Source organism: Lepeophtheirus salmonis, chromosome 2 (genome assembly GCF_016086655.4).
Source record: "Lepeophtheirus salmonis chromosome 2, UVic_Lsal_1.4, whole genome shotgun sequence".
NCBI classification, from domain to species: Eukaryota; Metazoa; Arthropoda; class Copepoda; order Siphonostomatoida; family Caligidae; genus Lepeophtheirus; species Lepeophtheirus salmonis.
The window spans coordinates 12,741,047-12,767,608 of NC_052132.2; the positions used below are offsets into that span (position 1 = coordinate 12,741,047).

At 32.2% G+C, this 26,562-nt stretch overlaps 2 protein-coding genes and 1 long non-coding RNA gene across 5 annotated transcripts; 1 reads left to right on the forward strand and 2 right to left on the reverse strand.

Annotated features, from left to right (window-relative positions):
* Positions 1-1,204: 1,204 nt before the first annotated feature.
* On the reverse strand, positions 1,205-6,257 carry LOC121132455 (uncharacterized). Its single transcript, XM_040727856.2, has 4 exons — positions 2,634-6,257; positions 2,407-2,582; positions 1,698-2,349; positions 1,205-1,629 (listed from the first exon to the last, which is right to left on the reverse strand). The coding sequence occupies exons 1-4, from the start codon at positions 6,120-6,122 to the stop codon at positions 1,393-1,395; spliced, it is 4,554 nt and encodes a 1,517-aa protein (XP_040583790.1). The 5' UTR covers positions 6,123-6,257; the 3' UTR covers positions 1,205-1,392.
* A 4,241-nt stretch (positions 6,258-10,498) lies between these two features.
* Positions 10,499-15,889, reverse strand: LOC121132454 (uncharacterized). 2 transcript variants are annotated; one of them, XR_011778933.1, is made up of 3 exons: positions 15,739-15,889; positions 14,183-15,431; positions 10,499-14,127 (listed from the first exon to the last, which is right to left on the reverse strand). It is a non-coding gene; the product is annotated as an uncharacterized lncRNA (long non-coding RNA). The 2 variants fall into 2 exon arrangements; XR_005869338.2 differs by having other exon boundaries at positions 14,183-15,889.
* On the forward strand, positions 10,879-12,933 carry LOC121132453 (uncharacterized). Of its 2 annotated transcripts, none has more exons than XM_071886605.1 (2): positions 10,879-12,265; positions 12,324-12,933. In XM_071886605.1, the coding sequence occupies exon 1, from the start codon at positions 10,879-10,881 to the stop codon at positions 11,704-11,706; it is 828 nt and encodes a 275-aa protein (XP_071742706.1). In that variant the 3' UTR covers positions 11,707-12,265; positions 12,324-12,933. The 2 variants fall into 2 exon arrangements, with proteins under 2 accessions (XP_071742706.1, XP_071742707.1); XM_071886606.1 differs by lacking the exon at positions 12,324-12,933 and having other exon boundaries at positions 10,879-11,433; positions 11,492-11,760.
* Positions 15,890-26,562: the final 10,673 nt, after the last annotated feature.

A 26,562-nucleotide genomic window follows, 5' to 3' on the forward strand; every position in this document is an offset into this window, starting at 1 on the left:
GCAACAAAGTTGAAAGGAGTCACTAGAAAGAAGATGCACATTAATGTCATTGAGTGGCCTGCCCAGTCTTCGGACCTCAATCTCATCGAAAATCTTTATAAGTGGGAAAACTTACAAAATCGACAAGAGATCTAATACTTATTTTCCTACACTGTAAATTTATATTAATAATAATAGTCATAGTGAATATGACCTATTGGCGATTATATTCAACCATAGAATGTTAAGGATGGAGTTTTTCTTAGGAGTTATGAGTAAAAATGATTTTTGTTGAAAGTAATATGCTATTTATTTTAAATTTAAAATTTTATTAACTAACAATAAATTAAGAATTATTTTCACACAAATAAAATAGTCAATACACTTAATAAAAAATTGAACGTAACTTCTTGCATATTAGGGGTGTAAAATATAATGCAGACTCCAGTACTTAAGTACTCCATGGATACATTATAGAAAAAAAGATTCTAGCTTATTTTGAGACACAACTTCAACCGTATTTTCTTCCAATCTTTAAATTATTTCTTAACTTTCAAATTTTCTAATGTTATTTCATAAGATGCAGAAACGGAAAAAGTACTATAAATTTAAATAAATGAACGATTTTATTACTCATATAATATTTAAGCAAGAGCGGGAGCGCCTCACCCAAGAATTTTGAGCGCCGCTCAACAATGCTTTGGTATTCAATGCAAGTATTATCTCCCTTTTGTTCATAAAGCTATTGGATTAAGTTAAATCAAGATTTAATGAAAAAATTGTTCATTTTATATAGTAGTAAAAATATCAACTTTCAGCCTCCAAGATGGCGTCTCCTTCTTATATGACGTCAGTAAAAATATTCTATTAAGGGGATGTATCAATTAAAAGTAAGAATTCATTTTAATCTACAGAAAAATGACTGAAATTCCGACAGCGTCAAATACCATGCATATTTGTATTATTGAACATAATAAATACCTATGATTGGGAAGCTTATTTTTCAATTAGAGTGATAATACAAACCAGAAATAAAGTCCAATAATAAACGATACAAAATGTATTCTACTCCTGAAAACTGTAGCAGTCTATAGAATGAATACTCATTTCTCATGAAATTAATTAAATTTTTAATTTAAAATCTTTCACCTTTTTGGATAAGAAAAAATCCCAACATTTATGTATTAATATAATATATTATTTTATAAGATACAATGCTCCGATGCTCGATCTCAACTATACTTTTATTCTTTAAAACACTATTTTCATTCTTTGTAAAAGTTATTTAGTCGATAGTATAGGTTATTAATCAGTCACAATTATTTGATATAAAAAAACAATGTTATATGAACTACAAGGATTTTAATAGAACTTTAAATGAGCTTCAAAATCATCATTATGAGTTCCGATTGATTAAGACCCTTTTGAATCTATCGTTGAATATTTTTCCTCTAAGCATCGCTTTTCTCTCATCTTTTTTGTTCTTCTCCAAGCAGATTGAATCTTTTTTGCAGCATGTATCTCTTCAAATAAATCTAGCAGACGAGAAGCAAGATAAATTAAAAAGGTGAGAGTGACTTTTCGATCTGGTATCGTATTTGACATGTCTACTGAGCGAATTAATATTGGGACTCCTCCTAATTCATTGACCTAAATAAATCGTTAGGTGAAATAAGACAATTTTTAGTATATGAATTAAACTCCAAATACTAACTCACCTTATCTAGAAACGTTTTGAAATTTTTCTTTTCATTATTTAGTAATTCATCATTTGCCTTACGATTATCATCGATGGAGGTAGTGACGTTGGACATTGCAACAGAACTAACAGTCGTATTCATCATGATCTCTTCCTTACTTAAGAAACTAGGGTAGTAATGATGGATCAGGAAGCACAGGGCTCGACCATCAGAAAATGACACAGTCAGGTTTTCGATTTCAATGCCGTAATGAGCACACACAAGTCTGGCCCATTTTAAAACATATTTAGTCGTAGGCTCGGACTCTTCATTAGGAACATTCGTTTCCTTTTCTTCATAGAATTGAAGACCAGAGGCAGCAGGACTTTCTTTAACAACAGCATGAACTTTAAGTGATTTGAGAAGCCGGGCAATTTCTTTTTCCCATTTAAATACAGGCAGTTTTTTGACTAATACAAGACCGAATATAATATGCCAAATTAAACTTAGGATCTTCTCAACATAGCCATTGACAATGTCCTTTGAGTCTATACTTTTAGGCAAGCCTGCTGAACTAGACGTTAGGGCTTTTAGCGCAATACTTACATTATGAATTTTTTGAAGCCTTGAGTGAGCTGGTATCCTGAGTTTAGAAGTGTAATCTCCATCAAGAAGCAGTTCTAGGACACGGCTATTAAATTGAATACATTCATATTTTTATAAATTTACAAAATAAAAGAGGACTTACCAAAGCCGAGCACCACATCGCACATCGGTTGGAAAATTGATAACAGCGTAGTCAAATTCGTCAAAAATAGTCTGCTTGTGATTAACATCATATCCAATACATCGTAAGTGTTTTGTAATATCACCTTCACAAGCCAAAAATTTCTTCGAAAATTCAACCAAAAGGTCGCGCGACATCTAAAAATAAAATAATAAGGAAGATATTTCTTATAAGATTTGAAATATTACCTTAAAATCTGAATCCTTGCAGAATAGACATGGATCATGCTTGATTAGCCTGTTATTCTTTGCAAAGTCTAGAAAGAAAATTAGCCTCAAAAACATCTTAAGAGTAAATTTTTTAAGTGCTTCTTCGTGGCCAGGCTTGTATAGATGTGGAACTGTCGGATGTGAATACGTTTCTAAAATACTAGGATTGCTAAGAAGTCTGGTAATGATGAATCGACTTATTCTAACAATATCAGAATTTCCAGATACTTGAAGAACTTCACCGTAGATTGTTTCTAATCCTATTCTAAGCCATAAGGGATTGTAGTTTAAAAGAAGAGAGAGAAAGCTTTGTTTGATGCCTAAGTCTTTATTTAAGCATCGATCGTCTCGAACATAGAGTTTCTTTTTCTCAATTTCAATTTCGAGTTTAGTTATGACTTTGATCACTTGTGGAGATTGCCAGAGGCGAACCGCTGAGATTCGTAAAGAATTCATCTCCTTCTCCATTGTATATGCTCTAAACGACATAACTTCACGCGTGGGTGCACGAGGTACTTTGACATCCTTCGTACAGGCAGACCAAAGTTTTGCAGCATCTGTCTTTTTATTATGAGAGCTCATATCCATCACCTCATCCGAAGGAGTAAGAATGAAATTAAGCCATTTAGTAAAACCTTTTTTTTGCTTCTCCATCCAGCGTTCATCATAGTATAGATTTTTGGCTGAAAAAAGATTCGGGTGACGTACTAATGATGTCTTTGAATTTGAATGCAGTTTTGGATTAGAAGCAGCGGCCATTTTTATTAATGTTAATCCAGATCTAGAATTAGGTTTTAAGGTCTTTGAATCGGGATATCTCCTTTTAAACGGGGAACCTTTTTTCAGGGGACTAGGTCTTAGTGTAGATGAAGAAGAGTTGCCACCTGAGGGATTGCTTATTCTTGACTTCATTGTTGAATATTTTTCCCTCACATTTCGTACACTTTTTGTTTCCACAGAACTACTCAGTTGTTCTGAAGAAAATTTCGTAGTTTTGGATGAATTAGATGAAAATACCTCATTTTTAATAGGATTTAATTTTAAATTGGGAGGGGAATTATTATCCGTTGAATCTGTCATTTTATACTCTGACACAGACATTTCTTTTGATAAATTTTTAGAGAGTGAGTTCGATCGTAAATCTTCATGATCTTCATTGATGGTTGTTAGCTTCGAGATCTCCGGACTCATAGTAAAAGTTTCAGATGATACTTTTAAATCTTCTGACGGGGAAGGTAAAAGTAGAGAGAGATTGTGCTCCGCAGATTCCGAAATAACAACCTCATTTGGAGAATTATTCGAGTTATTTTTACTGCCAAAGAGATCACGACAAAACGTCGAAGACCGCTCTTCACTTTGGTTATGGAGACTCTTTTCTCTGGTTTTATCCTTGACAGCAGTAGAGCAGTATCCTTTTTCAGGTATTGGAACAAAGCTGGTCTCATTGATCGTTGTTTGTAAGAAACTTTCCTTGCATTCATGCAAGTTGGTTTCGTAAATTGTATCTTCCTTATAATCGTACTTTTTTACTTCATCAGAAATCAAGGATTGAACATTAAGAATATCACTCGACAATCCTTTTCCTTTTTTTTCTTCGACATTTTTTAAATGCTGGGCGACTAGAAGGGAAATTTCATCCATTTTTTTATGGTTAACCTTATCATCATTTGAAAGCCCTTTTGGAGAGACAGATGGAACGGAAAAAACAAAAGAGTCTTTAACATTAGAATCATTTACTTCGACTCTTACATGATCCTTTTTATTATCCATTCGTAAATGTTCAGCCACCAAAAACGAAATCTTATCAAGATCTGGATGTGGTGCTTTACTACATTCAATTTCTTCTGAAGTAGGGGATATTACAAATGACTCTGTCGAAAAGGGAGTTTCAAGACATTTTTCTACGGTAGTAGTATGATATTCATTATTGTTAAGATGAGTAGCAAAGGTAGGACTCGTAGAGTACTTTGGACTCTCTTTTTTATGTTCTTGAGGTATATGACATTTAGGACTTAAATCTAAGTCAATATCTAAATTCAGATCTATTATATTTGATACAGTATTTGTCTTAGGACTAAGAGATAAGTCTAAATCCAATTTAAAACTTAAATCAATTCCTGACGTCACTTTACTGGGGGCTCTATTCACTATATTTTGCACTTCTGGACTTAAATCCAAGCAAACGTCAATGTCACTGAGATGAGACAGTTGCAATTTGTCGATAATAGCACTCGATCTAACAGGACTGCAAACTAAGTTAGTTTGTATGTCACTTAAAATATCTGTAGAGTCTCTAAAGAGCTTAGAGGGCGGACGAACTTTGTCAATCTTGTCGGCAACGCCTTTGATACCAGACTCTTCAAGTTTCGCTTTAACACACTCAATTTCACTCAACACAAACTTTGAATCCTTTGGACAAGAGGCAGATACAATGTCTGATGTTTCCATTTGTTTAGGAACAGAAACATAAGTGTCTCTTCTATTGGAAACTGTCTTCTTTATCATTGGACAAGACTCTGGAACAAGATTTGGAAAAGGATGTTTAAAATCAATAGAAACATCTGAAATAGCAAGGCTATTCCCATTGGCAGGCATGCAAGACTCATTATTCATTCCTATTTGCTCCTGACGTTTCCGAATAAAGTTTTCATCTACAGCAGTCCAGTCGTTTTCTATTTTACGACTATTCAAAGAAGAGTTTGTCCATGACGGAAGATGAGCTTTTTCCGTTTCGATGAGTTTACTTTCTTCTCCTTTTCTTAAAAAGGAACCATCCATGAAATGAACAGGCTGAGGAGACCAAGAGACGATATCATTTTGAGTGGATCCATTTCTATTCATGGGCTGAGCAGGGCTTTTGGGCACTTTCAAACTATCCGTCTCTTTCATTTTTCTTTTAGGAGGACTGACGCCGAATTTAGGAATGATTGGGTTTGGAGGAAGGGGGACTTTGCTGCCGGATTTAGTATTGGCAATGTGAATACTTTTCAGAACAGGTCTCCGAAAGGACATTTTCCGAAGTTTCTCCGTTTGTGGATCCAAACAGAAGCCTGTAATTTGAAGAGACGTCTTAAAGCTTGAACATTTAATTGTAATCGTCTCCCTCAACGCCCCTCCGCTCTGGGGAACCCATCCCAAATTCAAAAAGGCCTCTTCTTGGGCTCCAAGTGTAAATGGACCCTTAAAGTCCATTTCAAATCCTTTTTCTTCCTTGGGAAACTTTTCCATTGAGACACACAAGGACTTGCTTCCAGTATTGCAGCAACGCAGCTTCCTTAGGCAACATTTCCCCAGTTTCACTTCCCCGAAATCCATCTTGGAGAGTGGACTGAACGGAGCGAGAATCAAAAGAGTTTCCTCCTCTCCTCCAGATCCCTCCATCCCCGTTCCCATTAACGCATGCCCTTGGGAGGAACAGGATCGGGGGTAGTCGATATAGAGAGCTTCAGACTTCCTTCTTTCATCCATCAAGTACTAAAAGGCGGTCCAGTTCAGTATGAGATACCCAACAACGTAGACGTCGTTTTTTATAAAATTTAAATTTCTTGTGGGTGACTTTTCTAAGGAATTAATGATGGAACGGTAATTTTGAAGTTCGAAACCAGGATCATAATATATATATCTAGCTAGTAGCTAGGTTATTTATATTATTAATATTAAATTTTGTAGTACCTGCCTGTGATAGCTAGCTAGACGAGAAGGCTCTCTTACTAGCTGGCTAGATAAGAGTGCCGAATAGGTGCAGGCACAATTTTACTTTATTCTCAGCTAGGGAACATTGAACACTAAGATGAATACTTAACGCGCTCTTTTTTGTGCTTGACGGTTGTGCAAAAGATCTTTCTCATATTAATAAAGTAAATGCAGTAAATTGAAACTTTATAAGCTCATATCTTATCCAATTAAAAAATATTTCAGGGGCGTCTGTGGGAGAGGGGGAAGGTGTTTGAGGGGCTGGATATATTTAAGACTTGATACGTCAAGGTAATTTCATAAATTATTCTTTTGATGAATAAACAAAGTAATAACTTATATGGACTATAGGACTCTTGAATCCAAGTGTATTTCTATTAACCTTGCTTGAATCCTTTAATATTGACTATTGTTGATTTAAACATGCTCAGTTTCCAAAAGGGCAGGAATACAATTTCTTGTTGATCCGTCGTCGTATATAATATATATTATTTCTATAAGTAAATTTTGGCTTTCATATTTAAAGTAATAATGTATAGCTATGTTTTTAATAAAATATGAAAGTCACTTTATTTATAAGTTTACTTCACAAAATTCAAACGTGCTCTATGGTCTATAAAATCAAAATTCCGGAACATATCTAAAGCTTAAATTATTATTTTGGGTCATTACTTAGTCTTTTAAATATTCAATATCATAATAGTAAAGTGTAAAGTTACAGTGAGAGGCTATGTGTATTGTCCTTTCTCGGTTTCGAATGCATAAATTATGTTCAAAAACTTATCAATGTATTGGAATAGATAGATTTTGATCAACTTCATTTGTTGATCATTTTGTTAAATGGCTTATATTCAAAATATTTTCTTTATAACTGGCACAACAGGGACGTCCCCAGGGGGCGGGCTGGAGGGCCTGTACACCCCCCCCCCCTCCCCAAATTATGGTTGTGGGGTTTTGAACTTTTTTTTACAAAAATTTTAATATTTTAATTTTTTTTTCAAAAAATTTTATATTTTAAATTTAATTAAAATATATATATATATATATATAATTCTGCGGACACAATTTCTTACTACATATAAGTAATAACTAAGTACCTATAGCTACAAATTAAATCTATATTCATAGTCTTCATACTCAAAACTGACTAAATAGGCTACATTTTAGGCTATAAATATTTTTTTTTAAATTGTGTGTTGGAGTCGGTGACATTCAAAATACTGGAGTCTGAGTGGGACATTTTATGAACCAACTCCGCAGCCCTGGTAGTAACATATTTTTCATATATTTTAATGTTATATATATATATATATATTCTAGTATGAAATGGTAGTTGAATGTTACAATAGGGGTCATACATTTAAGACGTCCGAAAAAAGTACAATTTTTGACTTTCCCTGTTTTTGTTGGTCCAAAACTTGATACCCCGTCTGATTGAACGTTCTTTATTTTTAGATTCCCCCCTTGTAATCTTAAAGACCACTGATCAGATGCGTATGCATAATGATATACCTATACATGTATATGTATATATATTTGGGGGTGGGCTTGATTTTTCGAATTTTTTGAAAAAATTTATATTTATATTTTCTCATAAATTTTTTTTCTAAAAAACAATTTTTTTTTAGTATAAAACAAATATTCCTTTGTTTGCCACACTTATTCATGCCTAACTCATACCTAAAACAGTGATTTTCCGCCTTTTTATTGCTAAGGATCCATAAATGAAGTTATTTTTGTTTTTTTTAGTGTTTTTAATTTTGACAAAATATTTGGGTCTAAAAATTTTTATAAATGACAATTTCAAAGGAATGTTTGATGATTTAAAAAAATATATATTTATAAAAAATTTCAAAAAATAAAAAATAAAGACATTTCTTGATAACCTTATGGAGTCCTCCATAATGTACCGGGGGTCCCCGGGTAGGGAATCGCTGCCTTGAAGAATGTATAACGGCATGTCATGGACTTGCATTCAATATGATGAAAAAGGATTTGCGCTAGGTAATTCAAGTGGTACGCGTACCTCCTTTGAGAACCACTGATCACTACAATATATAGAATTGGAGAGATGTCTTTTCTGAAATTACATTTAATCAAATTTCAAGGGTTACAATTTTCCTTAAGTTTTGTATGGAAAGTTTAATCTTTAAAATAATCCTCTCCATAATTTTTTTTACCAATTGATATGCAAAAAATAAGAATTTTTTTGCGTACACTCAACATTGGCCAATGTATTAGATATTAGAAAATCAAAAAATAATTATTATAATTTGTTAATATATTATAAGATATAAATTGTATCCGAAAAACTACTTCTATCTGGTTTAACGATCTTTTAACACAAATAAGTTGTTAATTGTATGAGGATGTCATTATTAAATCTCTACCATGTTCAGAAAAATGTTTGAAAACGGAACGTATTATCAAACTTTATTTGAAATAATAAGTTTTGAGATCTCAAATGGTTTTTCGACGTTGTGTTAGTATATATTTAATCAAAGACTACTAGAAGTCCTTGATTATAGATTGATATCATCAATTATACTCTCAACCCTTTTTCTAACTTCATCATGTTAAATACAATTAATATTGCCATCAATTAATTAAGAAATATACAATTGGTCTTTACAAAATTATATATTTCTATTAAAATAACTCTTTTGGGAGTAATGAACAACTTTATTCTATAAATTCTTAATTAAAAATAAACTCCATCAAAATGAGTTTCTTCATATAAACATTTACAACTATGCAATTACTTTTTTTAATGATAATCATTTTTTCTAAGTCTTATTGAACAGTTTAAAAAAAAAGTTTTTTTATGGAGTTCCTAATATTAGTTTTATTAACTATAAAAATTTATATACATTAAAACTGATGATTGATTTGTTTTTGCCTTGTAAATAGAAACTAATTTGGGCAAGATCTGTTTGAACCCATTAAATGACTGGTTTCAATAGCTAAACATTGAATAAATGTATAACGAGAGTGGGAAGTGTTCACATGGTTGAGTGCGAAACCTCTGTCTAAAGTCAAATTGAGTTATGTATCCTAATTTTTCCAAAGCTATGGTCGATTATGCCTTCTTTAAGTTTTGTATTGTCTAGACCTCTCAAAATTTAATGGTCAAGTACTGTGACCATATAATATGTTGGGAGGAAATTAATATCGTATTTTGTGCTTTATAAGAAGTATTACAATCATCCTATTTAAGCCAAGTGTGCCCGCTGTCTGTTCGACAACTTTTTGCCAACTAGAATCCAACTTCATAATGCATAATAACCATATTATTTACTTTCCAATTAAAATTAAAACCAATGTTTCATTAGTATGCGCTGCGACAATATATCCATTTACCTCATTTTGGCCAACACTCAAAAACTGCTGAGAATCTCTTCCCTATATCAATATTTATTCCTTATAAGTACATATTATGTATTGCTTAAAAAAATTAAACGATATAAGTGAAATCATTAGTTTTAATCACATAGAAAAATATTAGAATAGATACAAAAGTAAAGGAAATCATGAAGTTATAATTCGATATTCTCCTTAATAATGTGATTTTTAAGAGTAAGAATTCAAATACTAAAATCGATTTATCATAAATCTCTTAGTAAATATGGGCCTTTGTTGTTTCAAATTATATTAAATACAGTTTTTGAATATCTTGTATAATAAGCATAAATTTTTCGAAAAATGTGACCTGTCAAAATAAATTTATAGCTATGAGACATATTCGAGTAACGAGTATGCAAGAGCATGTGATGTGATTAAAGAAATTATGAAGGATGCTACCCACTTCAGGGAAACTTTGATCAAACGAATGGTGCTCAATTGCCTCCCCTCTTCATCACAGTAACATTTACATCAATGGTTAGAGATACTTTCAAACGATAAATTTATCGAGTGTGCTATTAATTATTAGTTATTACTAAAGAAAATATAATTTATTTAATTTGGCTAAGACGGAGGAAAAAAGTGAAATGTGAGTACTCTAGCTATTAGTTTTTTGCAGGTAGTGAGGGAGACCATTTTCTAGCTTCTCTTAAAGAAATTAATATAGCCGAGAGAGGGGGAAACACTCATACTCGTCAGCGTTTTACGCGTAAGGATAATTTACCTGAGCAAAACATTCAAATCGTTACTTTCCTCAAGAGCTGTGTTCATTTCATATCAAATTTGGAAAAAATTCGTTTCATTGTCTTACTCTAAGATTGATAGAAATACAAGGTTATACAATCGGGGTTGCTAGAATTTCCAATTTGATGTACTTTACCGACTGCTGGACAAGACAGACATACTTTGACGTCATGAAGTATAACATAGGTACCAAACGCAAATTCACAAAAGGCCAAAATTAAGAACTTGGACTACGTTGTGGGCCAAGAGAGATAAGTTTGGTGTCCCTGGAGTATGATATACTTTATTTACATTTTATATAATATAGGATAAATTATAAATATATTTAGTTATATTATATAATTATTATTATTACGATAATACCTATTCGCCATTTGGAAAAAGTATGATGGAACCGCGCAATAGAACTGTCAGTTGTGCAGTTGCCATTTGTGATTCTCCTAACGATGCAATTTATCACCATTTTCCAAAGGATCCCTTAAGGAGAAAGAAATGGGAAAGTGCTTGTTATCGAAAGGATCCCCTGGGAAAATACCCTAGAATTTGTGAGAATCATTTTGAGGAAAAGGATTATAAAAGGGATTTAAAAGGTGAATTGTTGGGACTAATTTTAAAAAGAAAATTGAAAGAAGATGCTATCCCTTCCAGAGGTCTCATACCTGGAGAAGGATTTGAGCAACATCCGAGGAAAAAGAAAAGAATTGAGATTGTGGACCATTTTGAAGATGTTTCTAATCAAATATGTTTGGAGACATTTGACAAATCATCCCAAACCATTGTAAAAGCAACTCAAACACCTGTGGTAGAAAAAGTTAATGCATCTAATCAAGCAAATGGAGCCCCCGTCATAAGAGTTACTAGGGCTACTATGACCAAAAAAGATCGACTCATTAAAGAACTCGACTCACTAAGAGAAAAGAATGCACATCTACAAGAAAAAGTGAAAATCCTCCAATCTGAAAATAGCTTATTAAAATCTAATAGTATTGTAATTCAAGGTGAATCTAAGGAATTAGAATCAAGGTCATCGTGTTTAAAAAATAAAAGTGATAAAGTGCGTTTTTTAGTATCAGCAGAGTCTGAAGAATCAAGAAATCAATGCTTTCAAGAAGATAGGCAACATCACTCACAGGCTGGTGCTCAAGAGTCTAACAAAACTACAAATCAACATCTTCAAATTTGTGAAATTTTTGTGAAAGGACATTTAGACTAGGGTTTCCTGTTTTATGACTATAATATACAAAATTCCTAGAAGTAAATTCTACAATATTGGTCTGATGCAAAAAGGTGTTACTTTTAAAATGTCACAGTTTAAATTCATTTATCATTTTCTGTCATTATTCCTAATAATGTATCTATCCTTTTCTTCCTTTCCCATAATTTACTTTATTAATTCTGCAAAAAGGGTGAATTCATGCAGGTTTTATAGTTATTTATATTTTAAATATACTTAACAACCTAGCGAACAAAAAAGTTAAAGCGTAGCCAACTGTATGACTTAATGGAGAAATAGAAAAGTATTGACTTCGCCGATAATAATGGGGTCAAGATACTTAGATCCTTAGCTAAATTTAGAATCCAACAAAGAGATTACAATTCGTCGAGATTCTGTTGCACTATTAACTATGAGCTTTTCATAGGCTAAATTCCTTCCTTACTTTTCAATACAAGTAGGAAGCACGCATTTCATTTCTCTTTAAAAAGTTAATTATTTTGCTATTGACAGTCAAGGATTAAGAACATTAGTATATATGTTTGATGTGACGGAAAAGGTATATTTTAATTTATAACGTTCTTAGAATTTTTGATCTTGTTCTAAAATAATTATAGGAAACGATAAATACTATCAATTTGCTATTTTAATCAATTCCAAGAGAATAAATTATTTTATCAAAAAATAACACTCATTCCATCTCATCGATCACCGATTTTTTTCTCCGTCAACATATTATAAATCATTTATAAATTCTTCACCAGTGACTTTACTTGATAGAAGATATTCCTTGATATGAAGCAATCTACATTGAAGATTCAATTAATAGAACTGGCTTCTACATTATTTGATTATTAAGTATATCTAAATCTATTAGATTGATAACTTTTATATTACAATGTGTAAGACCAACTTCTGATATTCCTAATCCTTCTCCTATGTGATTCTCCCTTTCAAGTAATATATACTGTAATTACATGATACAAGTTTCAGTAAAAAAGTGTGAATGTGGTAAATCACTAAATTTGTATTTCGAAAAAATTAAAACAATATAATAAATACATGCGAGATAAAAAACAAAGTTCAAGTTATAACAATTATTTACATATTGTAAATAAATCAAGTTCTTATTGAACCGGTTGATATTATCTCATATCATACCTCAAGGATTTTCGATCTTGTTCATGATTTCAATTAAGTTCAATAAAGCCTCACATAAGGTTTAAACTATTGTCTAGTTAAGTTTCATTTCCACTACTTATTCAACTATAATGCTTGTCCCTGCAATATTAAACTCAATTTCGAGAATCATCCAAATTTTGTTAAGTTCATAGAACTCGACACTGGGAAATTAATTCACTCTCTCTTCTCCATTATGAAGTCGATAAAGTCTCAAAGTAAAGAAGTGTTATCCAAGATCCATTAAGCATTCGAGGATAATTATATATTTATGTATTGCAAAAGAGGAAACTAAGACTCGACGGTAATCCATTACTGCAGTCGTGGTTGGTCCTTTAAGATGGGCATATTTTGGGTTGTCCTAAAATAATTAATTTGGAAAGTATACAAAGATTGAAAATGTTGCTGTAATAAGTATAAGTAACATTTTTGCCTTCAATTTCAGAAACGAAAGAGTGAAGGTGTTAATTACCAATAGAGCAGGGTAATCAATTAAAGAAGTCGAAAATTTTAAACAACATTTTCCAATTATATTGGATGTCACTTGTTTAGCTCATGGTCTGAACAGAATTGCAACACTCTGTCCTGATTACATCCAAATAAAAATACTATCATCTCTGAAATGTTTTTTTTAGAATTAAGGTGATCTAAAACAATTGATTATTACGCCAAGCACTTCAATTCAGTTAGAGTATATTAATGTTATGGATGAAAACAATGTTGCATTTTGAAAATAAATAGATATTTTGAAAAATGATCCAATTGTAAGAAAAAATGTTTATTTCACAAAATTTGAATCCAATCCAGGTTACCATTAAAGCATTGGAAGAGAGATCGCCGCAGTTCCTATGTTTAATTATCGTTGAAAATCAATGCCAAGATATTATCCTTGAACATTTCAAAACTCAATGTTATGAGGGCAGAGAGAAAATCAAGGGATACATCTAATTGAGGAAATGTGTACCAAAAACCATCACCCACGATAGAGAATTTTTTAAATAATAAAACACTCCTATCGTCAACTTTGTTTCCGAAAGGGGTTTCAGTGGAATGTCGGACATAAATGTTCCAAACAAGTCCCATCTGACGCAGGTTTACGTCAAGAGTATGATAATAAATTCTAAATGTAATAATAATTAGAAATTTTAATTATTAGAAACATACTATAGTTGTCAACTTCTATAATGACCAAACTTTCATCCATCATCGTAGTTAACTGATTCAATACCCAAATTTAAATACCTAAAAATGTAAGATATTTAATAAATAATAATTAAATAACTAATAATAATAATACTTGTATGATTTGTTAGATCATTTAACTATCTTCTTACTAAATTTCCAACGTTTAATAATTCAATGCTTCATTTCAATATCATAATATCCTAGATATGACTATCCGTCAAAATAGACTTTTTCGTTTTATGTCTGACATCACACTGAAAACTCTCAGAATCATAGTTAACGTTAGGATTGTTTTTGTATCTAAAAAATCACTATCGTGATTGATGGTGTCAGGTCTTTCGCATCTGAAATCGGAGCCAAGAGCGTTGTTGACACTTTTACAGTAACACTTTAAATCGTTTTATTGTCAGATTTCGTACCATCTTCCAAATTAATGAGATAAAGACGACCCAAAAAATAACCCTCTAGCGACCAAGTGTCTGTTGTTTCTTCCAATGTAAGAAATATAGTCTTCTTTATTTATCTTGGATAAATTTCTATATATTGAGACTCCATTAACTTACTGATGGAGATGTGTAAATTCTATGAACTTGACAATATTTGGATGATTCACAATATCGAGTGGAATATTGCAGGAGATAAGGATCTTAATCAGTAATAAAATTGGAATGTATAGAATTGGAATTGTGACTTATTGTCTTTATATCTATTTTTTTTATAATCGCTTAACATAGCTATATAGTAATTACTATATTATCAGGGGCGCCCGCAGGGTGTGGGCTGGAGAGACGGTTTATATCCAAAAAGATTAATTTTTTAAAGTTTTTGGGAACAGCTGTGGATTTTTGGAATTTGTTTCCCAAAAATTTAATATTTTAAATTTCAAAAAATTCAATTTTTTTTTGTGAATAGCTATTGATTTTCTATAAAAAAAACAACTTTATTTTTCCAAAGATTTTAATATTAGAATTAAATTTTGAATTTTTTTGTGACAAGCTATTGATTTTTTAATTTTTTTCCAAAAATTTAATTTATAATAAATAGCTTTGGATTTTTGTTTTTTTTTTTCAAAAAATTAATATTTTAAATTTAATTTTCCAATTTTTTTTTTCCAAAAAATTTAACTTTTGATGAATTGCTGTAGATTTTTAAATTTTTTGAAAAATTTTTAATTTTTGGATTTTTATTCAAAAAAATTTTAAAAACCAAGCTCCCCCAATTTCACAAGTTTTAAAAAAATTGTATAAAAAAAAAAATATATATATAATTCTGCAGACGCCCCTGATTATATAATATCAAGGAATGTGAAAATTGTCGACATCCTCGTGATAATACATTTAAAAAAAGTATATGCTGGTAACCTGGAAAATATTAGTGAATTAGTGAACTTATTCATTATTTCCCCCGATTAACAAATATGTTTCTAGTGTAGTAAACTAATAGCTTTAAGAGTAAATAATTAATGTTTACTATATTTTTTGGTAGATAAGAGGATATGTCTCAATACCATTGCTTAGTATTATCATATTAGGTACTTTTATCTAAAAATAGTTATTATTTTTACCTAATAATATACTAATTAAATAATATGTTGAACAATAATAAGTTGATAATATTAATTAATAAACATGAAATAACCTCATAAAAAATATCAATCTAAAATGATACCATTTTAATTTAATTATTTAACTGACAGAACTTGTTGTGATGCTTTCTGTTGTGTCTTGACGAGGTTGAGGTGACACAAACTATTTATACAAAGGAATCCAGGAGGACCGAGAGAAATGAGGAGAGGAAAGACGTGGAGGAATAACACAAAGCTTGTTTAATATAAACAATAATATTCTTATTAATACAAAACACTACTCATATATATACACATAATACATGGTTATTTATACTTATAAAGAGGTAAAGATAGTACTTTAAAAACATATATATATATATATACGACACAATACAAAAAATAAGAGAGTAAGAGGGAAGGAGATACGAATACATTACACATTCAGAGAGCATTTTTCGTTCTGCCACAACAGCTATACACTTTTTAAATAAATTCTTTGGATAATTAATAGCAAATCCAATTCTATTGAGGATACTTTTGATCACAATTTTGAGCGAGAATATCCTCCATTTCCTGTTGTATTAACCGTGTTCTGAATAGATCAATGTTAAATTAATTTTAAAGTATGGTAATTTAGAGTGTCCCAATCCATATAAATAATTTTTTTCCCTAAAAATTTGAAAAGATACCCCTACCCCCACCCACTCCTTTATTTTTTTGAATTTGATCTCAGCTACTCAAATTTGAAAAAAAATAAATAAAGTATATCTAAGACAACAATAATAAGTGCTGACGAGAGCTTAAAGTCAATTCGATGCCTTAATTGTAGGGTGGACCGGGAAATTAACATTCAAGGGAAGATTGCATAAAAAATAATTGTCATAAATGTATTTTAACTTGTTTGACTATTACTAAATAGATGTATATCTGTTGTGTAAAACTTTAGTTTGTCTAATTTGATGTATCTATACATCCATATTGGGTGTCCGGTAAAATGATTGTTGTAAAAAGGTTGTGGACAAAATCGTAGCCTGGTAAAATAGTTGAGTAGATTAAAGAACATAGTGCGCAGGGGTGTATTATAGCATATTAGAAGGGTTCCATGCAAGACTCTTTTGAATAAATATTTTGAACTCTTTTTTGACACTTTTGCCCCCCCCTAGAGCCCTAATACCAACCCCCTCGACTATACTATTTCGTAGTCTATCCAGGGAAGGCCTGCAGTGTCCGTCATTCAAAAACCGAGGCCGTCAAAGCCATTTTCAGCCAGCACTGGGATGCCATAACAGAGAACTACATGCCAGGCCTTCCGCCGCCGCCTGGAATCTATTATTGCCGTTAAGGATTGTTAAGGCTGATTAAGAGAGCCCAGATACACTTCTACTTACATTAATTATATTCTATTAATTTTTTGGAAATCGTATAGAATTAATTAAAATATTATATCTTGTTCACGACTAAAATTCAAAGTGTTCAGATTTTAATGCACCACTCGGTAGATGAAACTCTTTTGGACGTAAAAATCATACACAAATATCTATTAAAACTTTAGAGCCCTGTAAATACTCTCTCAATGAGAGGAAGTCTCTAAGACTGACAGCCTAAGAGAGTCAAAATTATATGAAAAAAGAACACTATGAATTATGAATGATCCCTTGCAACTGTACTTTTAGTATTCAATATTAGTTAAATTGATTCACATTAGTATTCAGTATTCGATCGACCTTGGGTCGATAATTTTCACTTATAAAACAGATATTTCACAAAAACAAAGAAATGCTTGTAAATACTTATAATGCCCACATGCAACCGATTGAAAGTGAAGTGCTATTCAGTAGTTTGGCCAATATATAAGAACCATCCAGGAATAAATTGAATTTTTAAGAATTAATTGAAAACTAAGCAATTGGCAGCATCTCTAGAGGATTAAGCATACAAATACATGATCCTCCGTCTCAAATGCAACAGGTTTTTTTTTAATGGCTCACCTTTTTTCTTTTTGTTTTATTTCGATATCCGCGTGTGGAAAATCAACATCAGAGATATCTTAAGTAGTGGGCTGTAACCACTCTACTGAGTACCGAGTAGCCACGAGAGACACGCCAAAAGCTTGCACAAGGTCCAGATCAAGGCCAAAAGACTTTATTGAAATAGTTAAAGGCACCATTGAAGGAAGAATAGGTATGATGACCGCCTGTGGCCTATCTAGTAAATTAGACAACAGCCGGACTACCATATACTGCTTGGTGACTCAATACTTAAACCTTTATTTCTACAAAAGAACTTATAACCAAGGTTTGACGCCTTTGTATCAAGTGAAGCGTGTCATCCGGTGGTTTTGGCCTTCCCACAACCCTGATTGTTTCTCCTTGGAATTTAATGTTTTTGGGCACATCAAGGGAAGCTTCAGGAGTTCGATGCACAGCTAAAGACCAACTGAAAGCCGCCATCTTTATTGCTTGAGCCAACCTAGAGCAAATGTTTGTAAAAAACAGATGTGCAAAGTTCTGTACCAGGCTGGAACTGGTCCTCAAGGCAAATATGACTATATTAGTTGAAAATGTCAATAAGGTGTCCCTCGATTGTATTTTGGATTAAGTTTTCCAAATTTGATGATATTTTTTGAGACATAACAATTTTTGTAATTTTCCAAAAGTGTTGCATTTAAGACGGAGGAGCCTGTAGGTGTCATTAGAAATAGGGGGTCGTTTAAAAAATACATACATAAGCACTGTATATATTTTCGATATGCCTAAGCACGTACCTACTACGCTTATGGATCTTAGATCCATGCAGTTATCAAGAAATGATAAACAGAATCATATATATATACTGTTACGAGTATAATATACGTTACTAATCTTCTAAAAAAAATCTTGAAAAGTATGTTAGTTCATTAATCTTCTAAACTCTTTTTATAAATTATTATTTTTATTAAAATAGACAACAAAAAACTTTTATTCTTTTTTATTTTATTTCATTTCTTCATCATTCCAATTTATCATCTTCAAACACTTTACAAGTATAAAATAATGTATGTATATCGTAGATCTATCATAAGGAAGCAAAACGTAGGAAATATTAAAGTAAAGCAAATAAAATTATTTGTACAATGCTCATATTATGAATAAACACTCACCCCCACGACAACAACAGCTAACAAACAAATTATTCTATTTCAAAATACTTTTGGCTGGAATTGTATGGGCCCCAATTTTCTTAAGCCCCGTTCGTTCCCGTCCTAAATATTCAAGACACGAACAAATTGCAAAGAAATGTCGTTCTACATGCTAAAAGACGTAATCACCAATCATATGAGGATTTTCTTGCACCTCTCGAGCCTCCTGGTTTTCATGCCCTCAGTCAGAAGGTGGCGTGGGTTCCTCACAAAAGAAACTAATCCCAAGTGGCCCTACTCTGTACACCAGGAATTTCCAACTTGTGACTAGCAGGCCACATTGTGGCCCACTTAATCTTTAAGTGGAGCCCACTACTTATTCTCACTTCAAGCAGGAATGTTGTCACAATATCATCAAAACGTGTAGAACGGGCATTATATGCAAAAAAATTGAAAAATATTTCGCAAATAAATGAATTTTTGAAAAATTAATGCTCTGGGGAAATAAATTGAATAAGAATCCAAAAAAAAAATTAAAAAATTCAGGGTTTCTTTTTCTTTTCCTACAATTGGCCTTGAAAAATTAGATTTGGTCTTTTTTAATTCTTGGCCTAAATTTGAAATAAATATCTATATAATAGTTTTGTTATATGAAGCAACTTTTAATGAGATTTAATTTAATAGGTTCTGTAGCCTAATAAAATATTTCAAGTGGCAATGCAGTCCTATATATTAAAAGGTTAGACTTTCCTGATCTAGACCATCAAGACGGTGTTGCCTCTCTTACACAAAAATACTCAAGAAGTAGTTTTTGATAAATTAGAAATTTTTTATTATTTTGAACAATACTTAATTTTTTACTATTTTGAACAATAGTTATTTCTTTATTATTAAAAAACTTGTTAACAAAGTTTTTGCAAATTGGGTCACTTAATCTAGCCACTATCAGCAGTCAGCAAAACTTCTGGATGGTGCCGTAAAGCTTTGAATGAGTTGACACAAACTCATTGGCCATTTTTTCCCACGCAGCTACGATGGATCCCTTCAGTGTGTCCACACTTGAGAGGAGAGTTCTGTTTGTGTCCATCTCCAAGTTGCCCCTAACAGGAAAGTCCTGTAGATTCAAATTTGGCGAGAATGAAGGCCATATGTCTTTTCATCAGAGTAAAGCCATATCCGTGGCACATAACTTTTGGCATTGTTCTATCCTGTGTCCATATATAATTCCAACTCGAACATCTCACGAGATACATGATCAAGTCAAAATATCTTCTGTCGATTACCTCAATTTTGTTTTCTCCTAACTATTGGAGAACATAGAAGTCCATTTCTTTTGGTATTAATGATTGAAGAATTCTTCTATACTTTAGCAATTCTCAAATTAAAAGAAAATCTAAATATCAAATTTGTCTCTATTGGAATGATACAATAGTTTCAATGTCTTATTTTTATATATTTTAGTTTTATGCTAATAACTTCAAATTGTTGTAGTGCCTATATGTAATAAACATATGTTATTTTATATTACATATCCAGAGCCTTATATCTGAATCATAAAGTGAATAATGGATCCATAGTTTCAAACCTTTAATATATTAATTGTTATATATAATTATCTAACAGTAAAAACACTAATTATTCTACAAGACTTGTCCACATTTTCTATTTAATAACAATACGTCGAAAATGTTGAGAAGGATAAAATTAGAATACCTTAATGACATGGATAAAATACATCACATATATCTAGATGGATAGATTCGTACCAAAAAGAAGGAATTCACTCGACTCTCGTATGAAGCTTAGTTTGGTTCTCCTCTACGGATAAATTGTTATACACATTATCCCCGTATATATCAGACATGTTGTGGAGGATAAAGTATTCGGATCTCTCATTTTGTTCTCATTCTTAAAGGAAATGAAAGTTTTCCCGCCTTTAATGAATGAAAATCGAACTAAGCAAATGAAAAGCATAACTAAATTTCAGCTCAACATATCTATTTTATCATTAGCTAATAGATGTAACGTTGATCCTTTTTTAAATCCTCTTAGTTACTGTTATGTTTAGAAAAATCCAATGACGATGACGACTGATTATTTTCTTTCTGTACACAACTCTATTATATGTTATAATTTATAAGTATACATGATGTACACAACTTAATCAGAGCATCTGCAAGATTATATATATATATATACTTATCTTTTTGAGGCTTGGTTTTGGAATTTTTTTGAAAAAAATTTCAAAAATCTATAGTTACTCACAGAAAATTAAATTTTTTTGGAAAAATTAAAAAAGTTTAATTTCAAATATCAATTTTTTGGATTTTTTTTTTGCAAAAATATATACATTGTCAATCACAAAAAATTTGAAAAATTAAATTTTATGAAAAACAATTTCAAAAATCTATATCTATCCACAAAACATGACAAAATATTAATTTTTTTTCTCTGCTGCAAAATTTGCCGGAATGAAAAAAAATAAGTTTAGTAAACAACAAAAGCCTTAATTTGGGAGAATTTGGGAGGGGGCTACAGTTCCTCAACCCCCCTTGTGGACGACCCTGGTAATGGTCAATCCCATAGTAATAATGCCTGTTGGGGCATTCCATGTCAAGTGTACACATCACCATCACCGATTTTGATAAATTTTGGTCAGAATGTTTATCCCATCAAAATAAAAATTTTATACTTCTTGAGGAGCGAGGGCCCGTTTGGGAGTCCCTCAAAGTTTGGCTCTCTTCGAAAGACCTTTGTACTTGAGTGTGTCATTACTCTATTTAGAATGAGCCGATTTCCTTTTTTTTAATAAAATATTTTGAAGAGAACGAGCTTCAATTTATGTTTAGCATATGTAATAATAATAGCATATGTGCAAAAAATATTATGGAAACATTATTGCAACTTATAAAAAATGGGGTTCCTGCCAAGCTTCATAATTGATTTTGCCAATTTTTTGTAAGAAGTTTAACCTACTCATATTCTATATGTGTGCAAAAATTTAGAGTGGGATCTCAATTGGATCATCTTCATTCAGGTCCACAACTGGAAAAGGTCATAAATATAGTCGTTGAAATAGTTCAAAAAGAACGATTGAAAGACGATTATGACTCATAATTGCCATTATAGTAAATTCCGTCTTATTTACTAAAAAAAAATGATTTAAATATACTAATCTTTACAAGTTTTGTAAAATATATAAGTCTACTGCAACTTTTCAAACTTGTATTATTGTAACATATATACGTATTTGAGTGGGTTTTCCTTGCCTTATCCCGTTTGATCATGATTCGGTTGGATGTATAACGTGAATTTTAGAATTTATTGGAACACATGGATTGAAAAATAATAGAGCACTTGTATTTTCTTGTTGCTATGTATTTGCATTTTTTGTTGATTACATATAGACTCATTTATCTTTGAAATTTAGTAAACAAGTACAGTATTATAGAGATTGATATAAAGTGAATAATTTTTTGAAATATCATTTTTGTCATATAAAGTGAATAATTTTTTGAAATATAATCGTACTAAATTGCTTACTTGCATCGTTAGTTATTATGGTTTTGGCAAAAAAAAAAAATAGAAAATATTGACCCTACAAACATTCACATGAAAAATATTCTGGAAAAGATCTACTAAAAGTCTCAAAACCTCTGTTGAGGCAATTTCCTTTGTTACTAAAACCTGCAAACAGGCTTTGCTCTAGATGTAGAAAAAAACATGACGAACAGGAATCTCCAATACCAAAGCTGGAAATTATTAGCTTCCATGAAGTTATATCAGCCACAGCAAGTGAAACTTCTTCTACAGACGACAAAGTGTTTGAGAAGAGCACTGGAATTGAAAAATTTAAACTGTTCCTTGTCTGTACTTGAAGAAAGTCCAATAGATCTACGAAAAGCAGCCAGATATAAAAACTATACAATCGCAAAATGGAACAGAGTAAATGAATCTGTAAAAAAGAGACTAGACTTGATTACTTGTCGTAGCGTGATAGATACCCCAAGTACTTTATTATCTCAGAAAAATTGGATGCCTCAAGTGATTGAAGGACTCAAGGAGAAATACCAGAATTTAACTAATACCGCACGGACTCTGATACTGACAATATTCACTGCAAGAATGAGCGTGAGAGTAATGATGGAGTATTTTAGCTGTTCACAACGAATGTCATTACAGGCAAATAAATTTCTGAACGAGAGAGGTATGTTGGCATCTCCTAAACCCAAAGCAGGGAAAGGAAATACCAACTGATGTAGTAAATAAAGTAGTTGAATTTTATCGTTCTGATGAATCAAGCAGGATATTACTTTGGAAAAAGACGGTGTCGTTGTACGGAAATATTCTGGAAAAACTACATTTCAGGAACGGTTAATTTTCAACAATTTGAAAGAACTATTTCGTAATTTTAAGGATAGTAAACCCGATCCATGTATAGGTTTTTCGAAATTCGCTTCTCTCCGACCTATAGAAAGCGTTCTTTCTTGTTCAAGTGGGACACACAGTGTATGTGATTGTACTATTTACCAAAATTTAAAGCTTATGATCATGGGATTGAGAATGCTGGAGATAACAGAATATCACTCCTACCGTCACATTATAGATTTTATAGTTTGTAATCCTGCATTACCCTGTCGTGAAAATTGCAGAACAACTGACTTGCTCAAGGATAAATTGCTCGATCACTTTGAGGAAAATAGTGTTGATGAAGTCTAATTTCAGCAGTGGATATCAATGGATAGGTCAGAGCTTCGTAGTATAGTACTTCCAATCCAAAATTTTGTAGATATATTTTATGACAAAGCAGAAAAGCTAGCAAGACACGACTTCATAGCTAAGGCACAAAGTAATTTTTTGAATTTAAAAAAATCTGAAATTATGGGAGGTGAATTTGTTGTAATTGGAGACTTTTCTGAAAATCACAGCTTTGTAGTACAGGATGCTGCTCAAGGGTTTCATTGGAATTCCTCGCAGGCACGATACACCCCTGGGGCTTACATTAGAAAAAAAAAAAATGTGAATCTTCGCCAAGACTCATTTACCATTATTTCCGACTGCAACTCCCATGATGTAGTAGTTACAGTATATTTGTTCCAGCACAAACTAAAAGGATATTTTAAGGCCACGTTCAGATTTATAATAAAGATGTATTGCTTTTCCGAGAGTTGTGTTGGTGAATACAAAAATTGTAAAAAAAAATTAAATCTGCTATATGACGAAGCGGATTTTTATAAATCTCTGCTGAGTGACATTTTTAAGCCACTAGTCATGGCAATGGTCCAGCAGATGGAGTCGGAGGGACAATTAATAGAGAAACCACAAAAGAGAGCCTTTGCCGCCCATACGAGAATCAAATCACTAAACCGATTCATTTGTTCGGGTTTGTTTCTAACCATTTAAAATCAATGAAGTGTGAATTTTGTACACATGCTGACTACAAAACAGAGCAAATTTTTCCAAAGAAGAGGTAGAACAGAGCAAAACCATATCCGGTACTCAGAAGCTTCATGGATTTATAACTGAAATGGATACATCTCTTAGAGTTGGGGAGTTCAGCGACGCAGCTGAGTCAAGAGTGGAGTCAGTGTTTCATACAAGATACTACTCTGGAAAATCCAAATCAAAAATGTGCTTTACATAATCATATACAATTAGCAAAACGTATATTTTAGTCCTTTGAAATAATAAAATATTTTGTTTCGATAAATATGATAGATGAGACAATTACATATATGACAAGAATAGGAATAATTAAAAGTAATAACACAGAATTACATATCTTTTTAAATAAAAAGACGGGATTTATTGTTATGGTGACTATGACCTTTTCCAGTTATAAGCCTCAATGAAGGTGATCCCATTGAGATCCCAGTCTTAATTTTTTTCAAACCTATCGAATATGAGTGAGTCAAAGTTCTTATAAAAAATTGACAAAATCAATTTTGAAGCATGAGCAGGGCGCCATTTTATATATTTTGCAATAATATTTGAATAACTTTTTTGTACACATATAATTTTTTTTATAAGATATGAATTAAAGCTCGTACTTTTAAAAATATTTTTAGCAAAAAAAAATGAAATCGGTGTATTCTAAATGAAGTTATAGCTTACTCAAGCTCCCAGGCCAAATTTTGAGGGCCTCCCAAACGCACCCTTACGTCTTGACAAGTCTAAAATTTTACGCATATTGTTTCTTTGACGGGATAAACATCCTGACCAAAATTTATCAAAATCAGTTGTGACCTTGTCAAAAAATTCCAAAAAATGTGTACACTTGACGTGGAATGCCCCTGCACAGTCAAGTACCTTGTGTTAGAGAGAGTGACGTCCCGACCTGTTAATTTAACTACTAAAACCTCACCAATAACTACCTGGCGTTGAAAAAAGTAATGAAACCTTCTAAAAATACAGTTTTGAATAGGTGTTATTGATTCAATGGAGGCAAGAAGAGCCATCCTAAGGAATTTAATCTGCGCCAGGAGAACCACTTCAGACATCATGAAGTCCTTAAACGTCAGCAAGGCCACAGCCTGTCGGATCAGAAAATCGTTTAGCTGATAGGGACAACCATAAGGAAAAACCTAAATGTGGAAGATCCACCTGAAGACATTATGGAGGCTTTTAAGCTAAGCTCAACGATGAAGATGTGAGAGTACGCCAAGGAGAAGAAGGTACATCCGAAAGACTGGAGGAAGATCGCTTAGAAGAATTGAGAGGCCACTCCTGTCCCAACGTCAAAACGAACTCCGTCTTCAGGGTTGTCAACAGCTCTTGAATGATCTGCACCACAACAGCAACTGGCTCATCTTTTTCTCTGACGACAATAACTTTACCGTTGATCCCGTCTCCAACAAGCAAAATAATCGGTTGGTATACTTTGGTAAAGCTGACAACAGTATCAGAACAGTCAACAAGACCAAACATCCTGCCTCTGTAATGATGTGGCATCAACCGGAGAAAAAATGGATTTTATTTGGTCCCCTGTTGGATATTGTTTACCTACAGCCGACTACTTGATGGTGTAGAAGCAAAATGTGGTCCCATAGATCACAAGAACATAAAGAAGTCCAACAAAGCCACGAACGTATTTCAGCAGGACAGGGGGCTCATACTGCTAATATTGTACGAGAGTGGATGGGTAGCAACATGAACTTCTGGTACATGCACCTTTGGCCCTCAGACCCCAGATCTGAATCCATTGGATTACTCCATTTGGTGGCACATTGAGAAGAAGGCCTGCAAAGTCCGCCACCCGAATATTGATACTCTGATTACCTCAGTTAACCAGGAGTTGAGGGTAATTAAAAACGACTACGTTGCCATTGTGTGTAAGGAGTTCCAGAGGCGGTTGGAGGCTGTCTTTGAGTATGATGGTGGCCAGATTCATAACTCATGTGCATTGTTAAAGTAAACAATATTATAAAATAAAATTTTGTATGTACAACATCATCCTGATCTATTATGAGTATTTTAATGACCACTTAGAGGCAGGTTTCAGTACTGTTTCTACACCCGGTATATTTTCAGTCAATAGCGAAGAAACGTTTGACTGTCATGTCATTTTGGTCCATAATTTTGGCTTTTTCATGGATACATAGAATTAAATGTATTCATTTGGGACTTATGTCTCCTCGTCCTAATTTTAATTTACCGTATTGTATTAGTCTACTTCTTTATTCCGTTTATTTATCTACAAATATTCCCAATATTTTTTTTTTAATGTAGAATTACAGTTTAGATAATTAAGTTTTGATCTATTAATAGTTTAAAATTGTGCGACTATTAAAACGAAATATATGTCCTA